General features: G+C 42.2%; 1 protein-coding gene across 2 annotated transcripts in view; it reads left to right on the plus strand.

The window, feature by feature from the left end:
* Nucleotides 1–18,470, plus strand: part of STXBP5L (syntaxin binding protein 5L) — a 208,653-nt gene extending 190,183 nt beyond the window's left edge. For both annotated transcript variants that reach the window (XM_059819981.1, XM_059819988.1), the window contains 6 exons: nt 11,621–11,860; nt 12,817–13,177; nt 14,142–14,307; nt 16,643–16,754; nt 17,134–17,354; nt 18,429–18,470. In XM_059819981.1, the coding sequence (XP_059675964.1) occupies nt 11,621–11,860; nt 12,817–13,177; nt 14,142–14,307; nt 16,643–16,754; nt 17,134–17,354; nt 18,429–18,470 (1,142 nt within the window). The remainder of the gene's footprint in view (nt 1–11,620; nt 11,861–12,816; nt 13,178–14,141; nt 14,308–16,642; nt 16,755–17,133; nt 17,355–18,428) is intronic.
* The last annotated feature ends 2,230 nt before the right edge of the window (nt 18,471–20,700 follow it).

Raw genomic sequence — 20,700 nt, forward strand, 5'->3', positions numbered from 1 at the left:
TTCCAGTTCCTGCTCTTTACAACCTCTGCTAATTGATTTGATTAAAAAGATAATACATTTTGGTGGCTAATGATATCTATCAGAATAATAAATCTGTCTTCCCCTCTCACATTGGATTTCAAAATCTATTTATTTAAATCTGATCTTTTGGTACAATAGGAACTGCATTTCCAGCATTTTCATCAAGTGTATTTTCAAGCAACTTTCACTCAATAAATTCTTCTGACTTCATTCCTGTTAGCTGATTGTCAAGATCTTGCTGACTCTTACCTCTTTGTATGTGCGGAAGGATTCCTGATATAGAAAAGCATTTTTGAAGAATGTCTTTGCAATGATGAATCATAGGAAGAAAATGGAGGGGGGAGAGGGCGTCTTGTTTTCTGCTGGTCAAAATACTGCAAATTGTTCCGTTTCATAAAGTGCTGCTATTTCTTCCACAGTCACAGAAGAGTAATTCAAAAGCCAAGTAACTAGCAGAGGAGTGGTGTCTATGCTTGCATGGTTACTGTTACTGCTTAAACCTACGTCTTTCCCAGTATGCTCACCTAACGTGGAAAAACTTGAAAAGCTCTAAAACATTTTAAACTCAAGTAGAGTTTATTCCAAGCTAAAGATTTCTGCTATTTCAGTTTCAAAGCCTGGTACTTTTTTCCCCCAAAAAAACACTAGTATCTAGTTCAAATAGCTTGTCATGGTTATATTTTTGTCAATACTTAGCCAGACATTTAATACAGCACGGCTCAAATACCATTTATGCTATTTAAAATGTTACGTATTGTCCTGTAGTATCTTCTGGTTTCATAAATGCAGTATTCTCATGGCTATACTAATAAGTTCTGTAGTTGCTCAATATTCTATATTCAATTTTAGCAAGAAATTAGAATTTTACAAGTTCTGAATAGCGTATTATTGATTCTAAACAATCTTGTTTTCACATACTTTTGGGTAAGCTGTTTCTTCCTTGCAAGACTATAAGAATTTATTTGCATTATAAACAAAACCACAAATATAGGAAATTCCATTGTTGAACCTCTAAATTCTAAACTTCTTCTAGTCCCTTTTGACCAGACGTTTTTGAGATTTTAGGAGTTAGTGATTACGTTTCTTTGATAAAGCTTTCTTGCACAGGGCATAAACTACATTTTTTATTACTAAGTTAACATTGTGCTTTTAAATATCAGCAGCAATAAAAATATACATTAATGCAAATTATTCTTACTCAAGAAAATCCTTACACAGATCCAAACCAGTCCATCTCGGTCTAAGAGCTAACACTGCATAGCTGTTAAACCCGGTAAAGCCCTATTTCCATTTAGAACAGCAGAGATCCCAACCTGATCAAGAATTTCAGTGTAGGTGAATAGGCCCACAACATATTGGCTATTTTCTGCATAGGAAAACAAAATCTGTATTTCAATCGAATTTTTAATTGTAATTTTAGATTGAAAAAAAACACTGAATTAAAGAAAACAGTGATATTAAAGAAAACAGTGATGTTAAAGAATAAAAATAAAATTGTTGTGGGAGGGAACTGAGTGTGGTTATACTTGTAGAGCTGGTGGGTATATGGATGTGCGCACAGATGCGGATGCTGGCACACAGTTCTCTTTGCTTTAATAAATTATAACTAACTCTGAGAAGTCTTTCAGATTTGATAGTTCTTGGTTATTGCTTTTTTCAAGCATTCTGGTTTTTTAAGCCACTTTGCGTTCTCCAAAAGGTGTTCTCTCTATAACTTGCTAGTTGCCATCAAGAGCTTGGGCTGGCAGACTCTGCCAGTTTTTATCTCCTTGCCTGCATTCACCCAGAAATTGGAGCATTCTGTAGACCTATGTCCAAACGTGGTTATACCATATGTCTTAGGAAGAAAGTAAAGGCAGAATGGAGTTTTTCTGTTGAAATGTTGTGTCTGGAAATCTGTTTTCTCCCACCAGCAGTGATAGGAAACTTCTGTCTTTTTTTTATTATTTTTATTTCCCATTATGTAGTTTTTAACTAGGCCAGTTTAATCACCCTTGACTAGACAGGCCATTTCAATCTTGGTGCTACAAACTTACCTCTGAACAAGGAATCCTAACAAGGATTTTCTGTGCATTGTAATTTTCTAGGAATGCTAAGAGCAGAGTCTTTGCATTTGCTTTAGCTTTTCTTTAAAATAATTCCGTTTCAGCACTTACTGTAGCTTTTGGATTAACGCTTTTGATTATATGTAGTTAAAATTTGATATAGAGCACTTGAATTGAAATGTCACTGTGAGCTGGCAAAACGAACCGCTCAAGAATATTTAGTCATTATCTTTAATAACCTTATCAAAAATTCTATGGCAAGTACAATACAATTTCCATTTTAATAGATCGAGTATACTTTTATACTTGAAGTTTTTCTTTTGCATCTGCATATAGAATGACTAAAACTGTTTGGGGGATAAGTTGTTTTGTCTCTTGCATGATTTTGTCCAATTTGTTTTGGAAATGGGTAGTATTTGGTATATACTATATACTTTAAACTTTTTTTATTATTCAAAAGTCTCTGTGAGGATCACCATAAGAAGCTTTGTAGACAGGCTGGCAGAGGTTTCTGAATTTTTCTCCTGCTGAATTTTGGTTCAGGTTTGGGGGTTCTAGGGTGCTGAGTTTTTTGAGGCTTTCGGTTTGGTTTTTAGATTCAGCAAATTTTACAATAATTTTCTACATACGTATGTCAGCCTGTTACTTTAGTCTATTGTTTCTGTAACACGGTTTCCAAAGTCTTAGGATCGATTTGTACCTTAATCAGTATTAGCCTGTAAATATGTGTGTGAAGCCATAGAGAAGGGCTGACGTTTGCTCTCTTAAGTCCAATATGCTGTAGCGAGGGTCTTGGAAATATGTTACGGAGCAGTTTTCTCACAAAAAGTCCACAGCCTGAGGAACCAGGCTCAGCTGATGTCGTGCTGTGCATCGCAGTATTTCCTACGTAACTTGTAGACAATTTATATCAGTTTTTCTCTTGTCGGTCATGGCTATAACATTGTGCTGTCTGCAGCAGTGCTATATGCATTGCACATTGGATTTTTTTGGACTGGATGAGTGAATGTGACCGTTAGGTTTCCTTCCCATATGGCAAGGTGAGGGGAGAAGAGGGATATTTCTGGTTTTATCATTGGCTCCTTTTTTCTTGGGTCTATTGGGTCTGAAGCCTACATGTGGATGTAAACTAAGGGACGATGGCATAGAAGACGTTCACTGCAGTTTTCAAAGGTAGTGGTTCCCAGGCCTCCAAGGAAAGAGAGAAACAACCTGGTTGCTTGATCTAGAAAAATATTGAAGAAAAAGCACAAAATTATTCAAATGCATGGCAGGGTACTGCCAAGAGGAAGGGCATAATCTGCTGTCCATGCCTGCTGAGAAAAGAACAGGATGTAATAGACATAAATTACTAAGGCAGAGGCACGACTTCAGGGAGACAGTAGGGAATTCGTTTGGATCACAAGGGTAGTTAACCGCAGAAGTGGATTCTCTGAGGAGGTTATTGTATCTCTGGCAGGTTTTCAGAACAGCTCATAGTCTCCACCGCATTCCCTTTGCCGTGACTCTCCATATTGCAGAGTGGATGATTTCTGGTAAACTTCCTTGCCCAAGCAGCCAGCCAAACTGAGGCTTCCCTGATCCACTGGACGCGTTACAGCAGTCATGGGACTACGCTTCACACGGCCCCTAAGTGCCACAGCTTTTGACAGCTAGGCTTTCATAGCAGATGGAAAAGCCCTTGGCTTGAAATCTTTTGTATTTATTTCTTAGTGAGGGGATTAGGGTGTTGGTTCTGCTTGTAAATCATTTCAATTTTGTTAGCGTTTTAAGTTACTTTACATCATTGTAACTAGTAACAATAAGAACAGTATAATAGGAAATAGCTTAGAGACACTATGGTAAGCAGCAATCTTTACTAACTGCTCAGTTTGTCACCACATTTCTTGTCTGTGCAGAGAAGCAGGTAGAATGTTGCATAGAGGACCTGTTCTATATCTAGAAAGTCTGTTCCTTACTGCAGAAAGCTTTATTCAAATAAAAGAGATGTTACTAGGAAGTTGAAATTATTTTTTCCTGTACTGAGCAAAATCGCAGCACTTCTGGTCTAATGGGCACTGCAAATTCAAAGATTTCTGAACAACAAATTTTGTATATCTGTAATAAAACATTTGGCACCAAAAAAGCGAGTGTTCCAAGGAAGGGTATGCCAGCATCTTCTGTAAAGTTTTCATATCTGTTTCAATGTATTCTGTTTGAGCACTGAGCTATGAGATCCATAGATTACTCATGGGAGAATATAATTGTTCCCAGAAGTGACTTGTCCATAGTGCTAAGTTCTTTTTCAGTCATGGTGGAGATCAGTGTGTGTGTGCTTGTTTTCTACTATCGATAAAATAAAATACAAAACTTCTCTTTTTCTGCTTCTGCTTAGAAAGGAGACGTAGAGAGATTTTAAAGGTGAGCAAGGGGCAAAGCCCAGTCTGCCTGTGATACAAACACATCAAAAATAGTGGCAACGGGTCCTGAGAGTAAAGGGGACGATTCACCCAACCTACCCGCCGTCATTTAGACTGAATCATGATCTTTATCGGATCTAACCACTGGTTCCCCTCAGAGGTTTAAGTGGAGTTTAAGTGTGTGACTGCCTAAATCTGATCACAACAGAGCTTGCAATGCCCCGTGTCCCTGGAAAACGCAGTGGGGGAGGTTGTCTAAAGACTGAGGTGCCTCGTGAAAGAGCACGTCTAATGGCGAGGAAAGGCCTGAGAAGAAATGGAGAAGAGCTTTGCATGGATGCCTGTGAGCTGCTGGTGCCTAAATTCCAACTCTGTTGGGCTAGGTAGAGTTCGTGTTTGGTTTTTCCTTGGAGTACATTTTCTGCCAGATTCTAGCAAGATGTTAGGATCCACTCGTTTCCTTATAGGAAGCTGGAAATTTTCCTTGTTTTAAAAACAACCAACTAAATGAAAATGTTGTTGTTCTTACATTCACTGAACGTCTAGTCAGTTTTAATTTAAGTGATGATTTGAATCCAAGTTAAGCTAATTTCACACTGTACCCTAGGCACGTTGAATTTGGAGGGCGTGTTTTGCACTGCGTGCTCAACTTCAGCGTTTTTCTGCTTGCTAGCCATTGCTTCACATCGGCATAAACTGTTTTTCTACATCTGAAATAATAATTTTTGAAACATTTTTGGAAGTGGAACACACCATTGGGTGGTTCCTGGTACTTCTGTGGCAGAATGGAATAGGTGGTGGGCTGTTGTGTACAGAGAACTAGGGGAGAGTATAGGAATATTCTGAGATTGTTCGGGTTATGTGATAATAGCCATTCCAAAGGGTTTTTTTTAAAGCAAAGCCTTTCTAACTACACTTCAGTTACACAAGCAGAGGATCTATCAGAGAGGGGGGGAAAAAAGTGTCCTTTAAAATGCTTTCACTTGCTTCATTATAGCATTAACTATTTTGACTTTGTTATTGAATGAACCCAAGGTTTTTCTCTTATAATGCCTTTTGTCTCCTCCTTATTCTTGAGTACTTCCACATATGAAAGTTATACAACATACCTTTCTTTCCCAAACCATCAATGTTATGAAAGACGCTTCAGCAGAATGGGTATTTTAGGTTGGGATTTAAGTTCTAGAGCATTGTGATCTCTTTTGATTAAAAAACCATATGACCAGACTTATAACCCATATCCAAATTGAGCTCTTAGCAATCTGAATGTGAAGACAGTTTGCTTGTGTAAGTAAATGGAAGTGATTCATACAATTGAATATGGAAGTTTGATAGATTATGTACTGTAAAGATCTCTTGCATTTTTATCTTTCTATAAAAATGAAAATGAAGTAGAAATAAGCAATATAAAGAATAGTTCTGCCCTAACAGTTCCCTTCTGTTTTTAAAACATGCTGAACTAAAACCTAAGCCTGAACTTTTCCATATTCTGGAAATATCAAAATAAAGATCCAAGTCTGGTGACTTGAATCTCTTTTCTCTTTCAGGCCTTTATTTGCCATCGTTTACATCAGTCTTGTATCAGTGTAATTCTCGGAAGCCATTCAGGTTCCACTGCTGTAACTGCAGGACAATACATTTCAGAACTTTTTCCAGGGAAAAAGCGTGAGCTCCGTCAAAGCGCGCAGACGTAGCCACCCTGGTTTGAATGCTCTGCCAGCAGCGTATGCACAGGCTTTTTGATATAGTTTTAGGGAAACTTATTTGAGTTCATCCAGTCAGAAATCATTCACAGTACAATTCCAGAGTATTACCGCATTGTTTGTGATTAAGACAACTTCTGCTGCTTTCTAGTGAATTGCTTTATGTGGAATGCAGCTTTAGAGTGGTGCTATTAAAACGTGTTTGAAGGCAGTTTTAGCCAAGTAAACATGTAGTGTTCTTCAGTGTGTGAAAACCCTGCAGCGTTACTTCCTGCCCGTTTCTCCTCTGTGTTGCTGAAGCATTGCCGTCGTAATACGGTTCGGTCTCTGTGTCTCTATGATGTTACTGTGTGCAAATTCATGTTTGAAGTATAATCCCTTTACTGTATGTTCACACTGGCATCCAGAGCTTTGCATGCTTTCCTGACTATATAATTTTAAAAGTGACAGATTTCTCTTCAGATTTTAAGGTGATGATCCTCAAACCAGCAACTGTTTTAAGTTTCATTAGCTTCTGGTAGGTCTGATATTTGGGATTAAAACTTTCAGAAACCTCCAAGCGAGGAGAATAGAAACCGTTTAACTTTGTTTCCGGAATATAGCAATTTCCGTATCAAAAAAGGTCGATTGTTCTGTATGTTTTATAAGCAGATCAGTTACTCAGTATGTTAAAACCAGGAAAGAACCTATAAATAGCACCCAAGACAGGGACAGTCAATTGCAAACCTCTCCAGTAATGAACGTAAACACTTGCAGTGAAAATGTTGATATTTGTCACTGGTAGTTTTCCTTCATTCCTCATAACAAGTGATACTTTAATGATTCCTAACTTCAAGAAGAAAATGACTTTATGCTTCTGTGTTAGCACTAAATCCGTTATTTTAGAATAATCACAATGACAATTTTTTGGAAGAGATGTGAGGATGTGTTCCTCTTACGAAGCCTTTGCTGCAGCTGAGAATAGAGAAGTCAGAACATTCCCCTGAACATGCACAAGTCAGTGGCATAAATATTTTCATTAGCATCCTCCCTCCTTTTTTTTTTTTTAATTCCATGGGAAAGTAAGGAAATTCCAGTTTTATTTCCACCGAACAAAAGGAAGTTACAAAAAAAAAATTTCTGCAAGTGCTCTGTAAAGGTGACAGTTGAAATACATGGAATCATTTACTCAAATTATCTGTTTAAATTCTCAGAAAACCCCCAAACCCTAAATTAAATCTTGTCCTCGACACCAGTGCACTGCAGCGGGAGAGCTCTGTGGTGCAAGGAAAGAGCTAGTACACTAACTGCTCAGGGCTGCTTTCGTATAAATGTCATGATGACAGTTGGCTCAATTGTTCTTGTCCTTTTGCAATGCATGCGATTTTGTGGCAGTAGGTTACATTTCCAGACGGGCAATGCTTCAGCAATTACATGGAATCAGTACATTCTCACACGACGAGCGTCACTGTACTGCTCACACATGGATGAACAAAGGTAAGACTTAAAAACACCGGCTTCGTTTTTATCCTAGCATGTGAGTTGAAGTGTTCTTTGTGTTTCTATTGGTGAGGTGTGTAGCAAGTTAGAGGTTTTGCAGTTGCTTTTAGATCAGAAGCCTTCTGTTTGTATGCTGCTGCTCGTAGCTGGAATTTAACAATCAGTCCAGTGTTATGGAGGAAGCTGGTTCCTGAGTGCCCGTCTGCATCTCACTGACCCAAACCATGCACAGGACAAGGTTAAATGAAAACATTTTGAAGAAAGCAGGACTACTTTTAGGAGAGTAGCGGTATTTATATTATGTGACCTTAACTCATGGAATGCATCTTTTTGAAATGCGCTGACTGCAGATAATAATACTTTTACTCAGAGCTGCTCCTAGTCTAACAGCCTGAATAGCAGCGTAGAATCACAGAATCACTAAGGTTGGAAAAGACCTGTAAGATCATCAAGTCCAACCATCAACCCAACCCCCCCATGCCCGCTAAACCATGTCCCACAGTGCCACGTCCACACGTTCCTTGAACACCTCCAGTGATGGTGACTCCACCACCTCCCTGGGCAGCCCATTCCAATGCTTCACCACTCCCAAACGACAGTCACTCATTAGCTCTCAGGGGACACTGTACCCCTCTGATGGTGCTCTCAGCTCCACTGCTGCTAGCTGCAGGAACAGCCTGGAGACCTGTCTAGAAAAAAGGAAGAGCCAAGAAATCCAGGTCTGCAAGAGGAAAAGGAGGAAAAAGGACATGGTTGCCTCAGAGAGATGGCTGGGTGGGAGCAGATATAACCTGGGAGCTGGATATGTGCCTCTCAGAGGAAAGGGAATATTAGACTCCCTCAAAGCAGGAGGCAATTTAGAGGCAGGAGCACGTTTATGAGAAAGTATCATCTAGCAGGATGCTCTGCAGAGGAGGGGAAGAGGGAAAGAGAACCGAGGAGCAGAAAAGTATCTGCCTTTCACATATGACCGTCCTGTCCCCTTACTGAAGCAGGGACTCTAAATAAACTTTGTTTGACCTAGGTTACAGGGAGTACCTGCAAGCAGTCCTGGTTGGGACTCAGGCAGAAAGATGTGGTAGCTGACATTCTTGCAACACCCATCACGCAGTGTGAGAAACGGAAAACGTAAGAGAAAAGCCAGAATATGGCGGTTGGGTTAAGGATTACTACAGATTGGCAGTGTTCATATGGGACAACTTTTAGAAGATGGGACATCATTTTAAAACATAGCAATCACGCTAGGAAAGGATACGGCAAGTTTTTAAAATTTCCCAAAGAAAGTGCTTTTGTGTTTCTTTAGGGTACGATGGAGCGGTTTCTAAATAGAGAATTTGGGGTATGATCTCTTTGAGAAAGGAGTCCCAGGGAATAGGCCAAAACTAAATTTTATCCCAAAATCTAGGAAGAGGAGAGATTTCTACCTTGCTTTAGAGCTAGCCAATAAAGTCACATAGTGATTGCAGCCTTTCATAGGTTTTGGTTTGCTGTTCAGCTGTGTCTAATGACATCAAATTTTGGCATGTGTCATGCTGGTCTTTAGAATTTCAGTTTGAGCAGTGTATTTAATAGAAAATGGCACAGTATGTTCCCAAAAGTGTCCCAAAGATTATATCTGTTAGTGTCAGTTCTGCAAAGATATATTAGTTAACCGTACTGCACAGGAGTGAAGAACATTTCTTGTTAATTTAGGGAGGGAGAAAGCTCGATGACACATGCAAATGGCACATCATATATTTTAAGTTCCGTGTATGTCGCCTACACTAACTGCATTTGTCCTTTCAACATCTTTCTCTGTTTGAGCACCACCGTATTTGAATTTTATGTGACTGTGATATTAATACACCTGTTAAAGAGAATTACAATTAGAAAATGAGTTACACAAGAACGCTTTTTAAAAATCAGGTACCCTTTGGGGGGAAAAAAAAAATTATATATATGTGGAGCCCTGATGATCTCTGCCTTGAAATTGCTGTCTTCCCCTCCTTCACCCGGCAGCTGTCCCTGTGCTTAGGAAGGAGCTGGGCCAACCAGCCCACTGCAGAAGTACAAAGTGCTTGGGGTTATGGGAGACACTAATTCTCAAGGTATTAGAAGCTGTGTTTGCACAGAATAAATAATCCCAGCTTTATACAGATATATTTAGCAGTACTGAGCCACAACTAGAGAGCTACAATAGTGCCTACATGACGAAGGTGAAACAGGGCAAGGGAAAGGCAGTGCTTGGACATCAAGGATATATAAGTTTCTCTTCCACGAGAGTAGGACTGAAGTGCCAGGGAGGGCTATCCTGTGACGCTCCCGTTTGACAAGTTACGCATGCCCTCAAAGAGCAGAAGCTGGGCCAAGTGTGAAAGAGCAGCAGGAGAATCTGCCCCCATCCCTGTGTGCCAGCTGTTAAGGTAGCACGTGTAGTAACGCTTGCTGTGGTTCCATGGTTCCAGCAGTGCTTTGCTGTGGTTCTCTCCAGTCTCTCCCAGGTAGTTGCTGTGAAGAGGATAATTTCAGCAGTTTACACTGAAGCATCTGGGTAGGGGAATACAATGCTGCGTTCCATGGTCTGAGGAAGAGATTCACCAGCAAAACTGCTGCTTCTGGTGGAGAGCAGGAACCATATATACAATATGAGGCTTAGCCCAGTTTTAAGTTGCAGTACGTGAGAAAGTTCTAATTTTATTCTTCAACCACGGCAGAAAGTATTCCTCTTTTTAGACATTTCTACTGGCTCTGAAGAGACAGCTCTCTCTTCTGAGCTGTAAGAAGAATAATTTCATACCAGACACAGGTCTACTTCATAATCATAGGTTCAGAAGTGAGCCTTTTATCTCAGAGCCTTTTGTCTCAGGTCCAATAGCTTCAACTATTTCTCCATCTCCAGAACCTCCTGGTCCTCTAGTTGTTTTTGTTGCAGAAGAGCATGTGAGGTTTCCAATGATCTAGCCCTACCTTCGACTCCAGGTTGGTAGACAGCAGCACTGGCACAAATTGTTTTGCAAAGACTGTGCTAGCAGCCAGCCCTACTCTCTTCTTCCCTCTGGCTCCTTTAATCTTCAGTAACTTTTTAGCTTCGGTGTGCTTTATAGCCTCCGGTGTCCTGCTACTGACAGTTCCTGCTAATGCCAGGAGCTCCCTTGCACCGCTTTGTGCCTCCTGCCTGGCACTAGGCAAAGCAAAGCAGAGATCCTTGGCCCTACAACAGTCAGACCCTGTTTGTTGTTATTTCTCTCCGTAAAGCTCGGAGAGTATCTCCGTACCTGTGTATTTGCAGTGGGGACAATACGGCTCTGTCTCCAGCTGGCTCTGGCTGTTGCCCGCTAAAGTTTAGGCGGAAAGATGAACAGTGCCTGCTCACTATGCAGTCGTTGCCAAGGGCGCAGAGCAGGTTTCTCACTTCACTCACTGGGAAGCCAGACTTGATTTGTACCCTGAGACATTTTGGATGCTGGGATCAGTTTAGCAACGGGTGTCTTTTCCCCAGAGAGCAGTTATTAATAGCTTGACAATAAGCGATGGCTGTGAATGCAGTGCTAGAACGTCCTGACGATGGAAACAAGAACAGAGCAAAGGACACATGCTCTGAAGTTGGTAATGGCATCTGCCTTCATGTCCTGCAGCAATGAGATACATGGATTAATTTTAAATGCATTGGTAACATATGGGTCTAAAATTATTTCGTGCTATTTAGAACAAGTCCTTTGAGCTAAGGCTGTTGTAAATTCTAATTAGTCTATGCTAATCTCCATAATAAGCAGCTATTTCTAATGCAGATCTAACTGATGAGGTCTGACAGCATTTTCAGCACTTATTTATACACTGGCAGCAAGGTGGTATCGTGCTAGTATCAGAATGTTTGCTCAGGTTACAAACAACTCTGTATTGTCTGTACTCTACAGAGAGCTTTTTATTTACTGCAGGCTCGTGCCTGTTCTAGGATTGCCAACTTACGCCTGTTTGCTTGTATTTATTTATGCAGAAAATAGGGAAAACTCCTTCAGCCGTTCCCGAAGCTCCAGCGTGTCCAGTATCGACAGGGACTCAAAGGAGGCAATTACGGCTTTGTACTTCATGGAGTCCTTTGCCCGAAAGAATGACTCCGCTGTCTCCCCCTGTCTCTGGGTTGGAACAGGCCTCGGTATGGTCTTAATCCTCTCCCTCAATCTGCCTGCTAGCGACGAATTACGGCAGTCAGAGCCAGTCATGGTGTCGCCGAGCGGTAAGAGTGCAGCTCTTTTCCTGTTTGTTATCTGTCTTGGTACAACAGAGGGAATAACTGCATGATTTTGTACAGCCTTTTGGGCAGAAATTTCTCAGCACGTGTATTAAGCAACGGTCACTCGCTACATAGAGGGCACACAGGTGAGGAAAGATGCTCGTGAGAGACCCGCAGCTTCGTGAACTGAGTCACTTTGGTTGTGTTGCTTCCGAAGATTACCTTGTGTCATGGGCAAAGTTACATGTTTCCTGTGAGGAAAGGGAAAGCAGCAGAGTTCCTTCATATTGTGAAATTACAGTCCCGTGTACAGCTCTGATGCAATCCTTTCTGGGATGCTCTGAACAGTTTGGCAGTCTTACTATCAGAAAGCTGCAGAGAAGCAGAAGGGAGCTCAGGAAAGGAAACAAAAATATTGGCAGGTTGTTGTACCAGGAGAGCTCCTTGGCTGAGTGAGGGACAGATGGTGTAGCAGAGAGAACAGAGGGCTGAGAGAGGTCAGGTCTAAGGAGAGGCAGTATGCGCTTAGTATGGTTAAAGTAAAATAATGACAAAAATCAGAGGATGCACAGGAACAGAGCTTTCCCATCCCCAGTTTGTTTAGGAAAAAAAATGCTGGAAGGTCACCAGACTAAGGAGAGCAATTTTACTGCTGGGGAATAAGTACCCTACTATAGTATAACATAGAGATAAACAACAGCCTATCTTTACGGTATTCGATAGCGCGTATTATATAGATTATTTGATATAGGATGCCTGAGACCTTTCCAGTGCTGGCAGGCTGTTCACTTTCTCACGTGGTCAGGAAGAACTGAGCAAGGAAGACTTGTCACCTTAACCTACTAGGTTAACCCATTTGCTCTATTTACAAAAGCCGAATGTCGGCTACGCCGCACACGTTCACGGTACCGACAACCCGTTTAATTTCCTCTCACTGGTACCACAATTATCTTTTGCAGGCACAGTTCTGACGCTGAAAGGAGCCGTGCTGACCTTCGCGTGCCTGGACTGCATGGGGACGTTGACACATCCACCGTATGAAGTATGGAGGGACCCACACAGTGCTGATGACAGTGAAAAAACAAGAAAAAGGAAACTTGTCATGCATTCCCCTTCTTCCTCCCAGGATATGGGTGATCATCAATTTGCAGTCATTTGTTCAGAAAAACAAGCCAAAGTCTTCTCATTGCCTTCCCAAACATGTCTTTATGTCCACAACATCACCGAAACGTCCTTTTTATTGCGAGCAGATGTGGTCACCCTCTGTAACAGCGTCTGTCTGGCGTGCTTTTGTGCCAATGGGCACATCATGACACTGAGGTACTTATCTAACTAATCTCGGGGCAAAACTAAGCAAAGAGGTGGCACAGTGCCGTCATGTTCCACTTGTGTTTGCTCCAGAGCGTCTGATGCTCTGCATTAACTCCCTGGCGGGTGCGTTTAATGCCCTGCCTTGCCCGCTGCCGTGCCTGTTCCTTGGCCTGTCTCCGCATGGGGAGTTAAGGCAGCCGCCCAGCAAAGCAAACTGCTTTATTTCACAGTAATCCCCCACCCGTGACAATTGGTGGCTCTTGATTTTTAAGTATTGTAAAAGAAAACCCTGATACTTTTGCTCAGTTATGGTAAGTCGAGTATAGAGGAGCATAGAAAGAGTCAGGCATAGAAAGGGTCCTGTTTAGCCAGCGTGAAGCAGCAAGTCCCGCTCTTGCTGTTTCGGAAGATTTTTCCGCACAGGGCGCCTGGTTTCCCTTCCTTGTCACCTCCACCACTGAGCAGTAGCCCTGTAGTGGTGCCCCCGTCTTGCCGCACCCCCTTTCCCCAGCCAGGCCATTTAAATTTTGGAAAGTGCTGTCCAAAATGGTGAACCAGGAGAAGCTGGAGGACAGCAAAGGCGATTCTGGAGCCTTTGTCCGTAGGGTGCAAGCAGGGCCCTGCCATGCCATTTCCCGCAGCTGCCCATGCGACAACCAGGGGCAAGCCTTACCCTGCGAACACCCCAACCGCGTGGCACAAGCCGTGCTGCGTCACGTGCGCATCCCAGACCCAGACAGTAGCAAAAGCCGAAGGGTCATTGCGGCAAGGCAGCTGAAACGTCTCCATGCGGGGAAACGAAGTATGACAGGAAAGCAGCGTGTTTATGGCAGAATTTTTCAGCTTACAGCTGCACTTTAACTACTCCACTTATGAAAAGCATAAACTTAAATGCTGGTTTAAACTGCAGCCACAGAGCAGGTGTACCATGTGTGGCAACTAGTGACTGACCTAGGCATCTGCTTCTCTTCAGCTTGCCCAGCCTTCGCCCGCTGCTGGACATCAACTATTTGCCTGTAACAGACATGAGGATAGCGCGGACCTTTTGTTTCACTAACGAAGGGCAAGCTTTGTATCTCAGCTCTCCCACAGAGATCCAGCGCCTGACGTACAGCCAGGAGATGTGTGACAATCTGCAGGTAGGGCTCAAACCCTTCCTTTGGTGCCTTTGGGCTTGTGTGGGGTATTTGAGGTGAAGGCTGCGCTGCGGGAGCGGGACAGACGTGTTCCTCTCCACTTGCCCTGGCTGAATGATGCCAAAGCGACAGAGAGAGGTCAGCAGCTCTGTCGCTGTTTGGATTTTTTCATGACGCTGTCACCTTGCTCCTGTGCCCTAACGGTGGCCTGCCCGCACGTAACTGCAGTCTCCGCTGGCTCCGTCCGGAGGCAGATTTGTGCCCGAATGGGACTCTTCACAGCCTGCTTCTCTCAAAGTCCTACCGTACGAAAGACCAACTGTTAAAAATGACTGAAGGGAAAGAAGGGGAAGCTACACATGGATAGCGGCTACAGCAGTTGGTACCAGCATGTGTCCAACCACACAGCAACTGCCTCAGTGAAAATATTAATTCCTTCCCGTAGTTTTATCAGGTTTTTTTCATTTTAACTCTAAAAGTATCTTAATACATGCAGCTTTCAGTAGATAGGTGGGAGCATGAGACAAATCAGTGTGGTTAGTATCAAAAAATACGCTATAATATAATTTTTAATTATTTACCATTGTTTTTACTCCAATAATTGGTACTCCCCTTCTTCCACATGAGGAAAGTGTCTCCCATTGTACATTAAAATACAGTAGCTATAGAAATGGTCTAATTAAAATAATTTATTTTGAGCAAAAGGTCTTTAGAATGTTAGATTTGGGTTGTTTTTTTTTTTTACAATGAAAATGCAAATTCAAATGTCATTTACCAAAGAGGAGGAATTGTGAGAGGTTACAGGGAGAAACATGAGTAATAAAAGGGGAAAAAAAAAAGGAGGGGGAATAAGTTCTAGGTTATATAATTAGCAGTGAACTAGGATAGAAATGGTCCTGCCAGCACTCATTATGCCTTAGGGAATAACATGTGCTGAGCTGCTCAACTCCCATCACAGCTCTGCCTGTCTGAAGTCTGAAAAAGCGCTGTGAGGAGTAAGCATTGCACACAAGCTTTTGCGCATCGGAGAAGAGGTTATTTTGCAGGGAACCAGTTTTAAAATTATCAAGAGGTTTGTTCAATGTATCTTAGAATATGGACCTATAGTGAGAGGCTGTTACAAGCTTGATATTTTTTTTTTTTTTTTAATTAACCTTAGTAGCATCATACAACAACCAAGCAAAGGAAAACACAGCCCTTACTTCTCTGTACTGCTGGTGTGGCTGCTTAAATTTTATCTTGGCTTTTATGCAGAGAGGACAGTAAAAGGCTTGCACAGTCGTTACGTGTGTGCAAAAAGCAGATGACCCGGTATCACCTGCTACCTAGGAAAACAAAGCTGGGCTGCATGAGAGCCTCCACCTAGGCTCGAAGGGCTGCAGTAATTTTTCTCCCCGGAGCAGGTGACTGTGCGGAGGAGCAGTAAGCGTGAGTCACAGCGCTGTCCTAGCACTCGGCCTCCCAGGAGCCCAGGGCTTTGTGCAGCACAAGGGCTGGATCTGCCTGTTGAGGCTTGGATGAGCAAACACAGAGCTGAGCAACAGGGCAGCAACTGTTCTCAGTGCACACAGCCTCACTGGTTTCAAACACTAATGGGACTGTGCACTTGCTTTATCGGTTTTATTCTGGAGAGCCCACTTTTCCTAGTGCTGCGGCAAATAAATCAGAGCCTGAGATTTGTTTGGGTTGTCTGCTCCAGGATCTGGCACCATGACTGTGCCTTCAGCAGCCATGCTTACTTAGCATTACTGATGGCACTGCCAATGTGCACAGTAACGGGGCGGGGGAGGTTGTATGGAAGGTGATGGGATTTTATTTAAAAAAAAGGAAAAAAAAAAACCCAAACCACAAAAACCAACCAAACAACAAACTCTCTGAACTGCTAGCAAACACTGACCTCAGGTACACTATAAAGAGAAAACAGAGAGTCACTGCCCTGCTTGCCTGGATAATCGCTAAAGCAAAACACATCATTCACAACAAATTGTTTATTAAATTATAGTGTCGCCTCTGCTGTTTCCAAGCAAAAGGTGATCTTATCACTGGTATTTTCACTCTGTATTGCTTATAATTTTTTTTTCTCTGTGGCAATGAACATAAGACTGTGCAGTGACAAACCATGTCCCTTTGAAAGCATGGGTGACTCTACTTAGCCCAAGTATTTGCCTGTCATGAAACACAAATGTTAAGTACTCAATTCTGTTCACACAACAGACTCTCTTAAAACTGGTTGATTAGATCCAATGCATGTGGCTCATTAACACAAGTAAACAAAACACCTAGAACTTCTTTGACCTCACTAATTTTTCATGTGCACTTTTGTCTGACTTTTTGCTAGGACATGCTTGGGGATTTGTTTACCCCTGTGGAAACACCAGAAGCCCAAAACAGAGGCTTTCTCAAAGGACTTTTTGGAGGAAGTGGACAAGCTTTTGACAGAGAGGAGCTTTGTAAGTGATTTATTGGGGTTGTTTTTTGCAGAAATTAATTCATGGGATCCCCTGCCCTTGACATCTAGGAATGGAGTGGTACACAAAATTTAGCTCATGGATTGAAAAAAAAATAAAGATGACATCATGAAGAAAGGGGAGGGTCCTCAGGTGCCTCGCTATGATTCCTTCACCTCGGCAGCTTCTTTTGAGCAACTGGGGGCGGGGGGGGCATGACTGCACTGTAGATGTGCCGGTGCACAGAGCAAAGCCTTCCCCACGTGCCATCTGCACATCAAATGGCATCACCCCTGCGAGGCTGCAGCTCAAGGATGAGAAGCACTGACAGAGCCACGGCCAGGAACTCATTCCTGTCCATTTGTCCATGTCTCCTTTGCAGTTGGCGAGGCCACGGCGGGAAAAGCCTCTCGCAGTCTTGCCCAGCACATCCCTGGATCAGGTGGAATTGAAGGCGTGAGAGGAGCCGCAGGAGGAGTCATTGGGGACTTGACTCGTGCACGCATTGCCCTTGATGAGAGAGGACAGAAACTGGGAGAGCTGGATGAAAGGACTGCGAGCATGATGGCCAGCGCAGAGGCATTTTCCAAACATGCACATGAGGTAGGGGCCCTGGCACCACATACCCAGAACTAGGAACTGCCAACCCTGCAACTGAGCCTTTGCTTCCCTTCGGGAAAGTGAAGTACAGTTCTCCCCCTTCACCCAGTCATGTTGGTTTAGGTGTACTCACGTTAACCGACACCCCATTTTTCCTGCTCCCAAACAAAGCGAATGCCGAAAATAAACTTCTATTGTGCACCCCTTCCTTTCACATTTTCATAAATGAGCATCCATTGCTAGCCTCTGAATTTAGAACATGGCACTTCTCATCTCTTGCCTTTCTCACCAATTCATTATGCTTTTTTTTTAAGCCACTTACTTAGTGCAGCACGTCTATGCCGTAGGGCAGAAAACAGGTAGGTGGATGTGTATACAGGAACCTTTACAGATCTTATTGGGAAGGAGAATACTTCTGGTACAACACTATGGTACAGTTATAAAGAATAGCAACAGACAGCTTCTGTGCTTAGAGCTGGAAATGGAAAGCTCTTCCATCCCACGCTGTTAAGGCTGGGAATCAACGAAAGTGATTTTCCCTGAAGATAAGACAAAATTAAAGAATGCTTCTCAAAATGCATGTTTTTCATTTAACATGCATCGCATCTCTGGACGAGACCTTTACATTTTTACTGGCTTTTCTAAGTGTAAGGCAAAAATACGCAGAAAGAACATGCCCTGAATGCAAGAAGTTTATATGTTTAGGGCATATCTACTATGATCTACAGATAAGCTTTTTTCTATAGGAGTAAAAAGCAAGTTTCTGGTTATTCCCACACCTCTGTACTTTTTTTGTAGAAGAAAAGTAGTTAAAGCTCCTCAGGAAAAACCTTTTCATGAACACCAAGAGCAGGTAACTATTTTTTTTATTTTTTTTTAAATGTAACAATTACGAAATTAAATACAAGGTCTCGGGGGACTCAAGACCTGATGACACTGTTAAAGTACTGCGTTGCTCTTCCTTTTTTACTTACGAAGTTTGTGACAGTTAATGGGCCTAGGTCATGTGTGGTATGATATCATCCTCTTTTGCAGAGCAGTGTTTTATATCTGTTTGTTTGTTTCCCATTTCTGTAGGTGATGCTGAAATACAAGGATAAAAAGTGGTACCAGTTTTAGACTTTCAAAGAAGCTTGTGGCTTTATTAAGAACACTGTTCAGGGAAGCAACATTCATTCCCAAATCTACCAGTCATTGGCCAGAGACAGTTTTTTCTCCTAGAAGATGTTTTCCTGTTACTATTATTGGATTCATCACAGTGGGAGTCAAGGAGACATTTTACAGACCGTGAGATGGAAGCTGGAATCACGTGGGTCTTAGTCCAACAGCTGGCTCATGCAGTAGCCAATTTTTTTCCAAAAGGAACTCAACCATCACTGTGGCATGTAGTTTTTCAGAAGCTGTAGGTATGAACTGTGGGGAGTGCGTCTGGTTTAAAATACTCTGTACAAACTCAAATGTTAATGCACTTATAAAACTTTGCATGACTAATTGACATCTTAAAAAAAAAAAAGAGAAAAAGAAAGCATGTTGTGACCGAAGAAAAATGGGATTTATTTCTATTCTGAGCAAAAAAAGAGAAAACCTTAAAAGGCAAAAATCTTTATTTTTTAAAAGTGACATTACAAAAAGCCAGTACATTTCAAGCATGTTTGCTACTGTTCTCAACACAGAAAAATGAGTTGAGCTGCATTTTCTTATCTGCTATTTATTTCCCTTGAAAAACCTTGCTTGAAATCAGTGCTGTTTAACTCCTACCCAAAGAATAAATAACTTCAAAATCCTATGCCCAAAATTTACAGATTTTTCCAGTACCTAGACAGGCACTATCTGAAATGTCTTTAAAACATGAGCATAGACAGTTTATTTGCAATTCAGAGCACGTGACATGTCATCCTTATCTGTACTTCTTAAAATGTGCTCTAGATCCAGCTCAGTTGTCCTTGAAGGGGGCTGTGGCATTTTTGATCCCCGTGGTGTCTGTATCACATGGTTGCCTTATTTCTCAGTAGCAGGAATAGGAAATCAGCTTAGGAAATTGCTTCTTCAAGTTAGGAAAGGCAAGATGGGAAGCCACAGGGCTACAGGTTGGAGAGTCCTGTCAAGTTCTGCTCACAGACGCTGCTTAGCAGCTTGCAGAGCAGCGATTTTTCTTAAGTGGTCAGTTGAAATCACCCTAAAGCTGGGGGAGAGAGATCACAGCAGCAAGACTTAACAATGGGCCAGGGGAGGAGCATGAAAAACAATTGTCAACATACGGCGCTGAATTGACACATATATAAAATGACACCCCAGGTGCGTGGCAATTGATTTTCTGCTCACACTACTAAAAGTGAAGCAGAAGCAAATTAAAGTGGCTTGTTTGGTTTCTACAGTGAACTCTGCAGAAAACTCTCCAACCTGCAGCTACAGAAGAGAACAGTAAGTAGAACCTATTACCCGTCCATGCAAATAGATTCCTAGTCCATGAGTGCTGCAGTCACAGTAGCCTATAAGAGCCTCACTGCCACATAGGTCAACTGTTAAGTTAGAAATGTCTCCAAGATCGGCTTGGAAACAAGGCACTGAAGGCTTGTTTTCACATACCTGGATATAGTTTCAAATTAGAAAAGGGAAGCGAGGAAAAGGTGGAAAAGCAGCATTTACAAGAAAGAGTGACATCACCTGTCCCTTCAAGGAGCCCTGACAGACACTGATGCAGACAGGCAGTATCCCCCTCCTAACTAGATCTTAACTTCACTGGCATTTATATCATCCCCGTGTTCATATGATCTCTCTCAAGGATGCCTTTCCTATATCCTTCATTTTCTTTCTTACAATAAAATAGAGCCCAGGAAATTGTACATTCCAGAAGCCTGGCTTCACTCTTGTCCCAGCTGCACAAGTTAAAGGGTTGAAACAGATTAGAGGGATTAAGTTTTAAATTCACATTGTAGCACAACAGGAATCTTGTGCTTTACAGGGTTTTTACATTCCTCTGTGGGCGAAATCAAAATGATGCCCCAACGGGTCTAGCTCAGCTGGGAATGAGACACAAGTTCCTCTCTGTCACAGGAGAAACTGCACTATAATTGTGAGAACTGTAGAAGGTTACGGGGAAAAAGGTCAAAGCCCAAGCAATGCCTAGTTTTCTGCTGAGAGTGAAGGAATGGGAGTGGTCCATGACCTGAGCGGATGTCTGTCTGTCTGTGTGTTTGAGGCAAGAGCAAACTCACCACTCTCATGCCAATATGAACCGGGTTGGGGAATTCCTTCCAGCAGCCAGGTCACAGAACGCGCCACTTGCGTGTGTGAGGAAGCATCACTGTAACCAGACATCTAGCATGAGAAATAAATGAGAACAACATTA

Source organism: Gavia stellata, chromosome 1 (genome assembly GCF_030936135.1).
Source record: "Gavia stellata isolate bGavSte3 chromosome 1, bGavSte3.hap2, whole genome shotgun sequence".
NCBI lineage: Eukaryota > Metazoa > Chordata > Aves > Gaviiformes > Gaviidae > Gavia > Gavia stellata.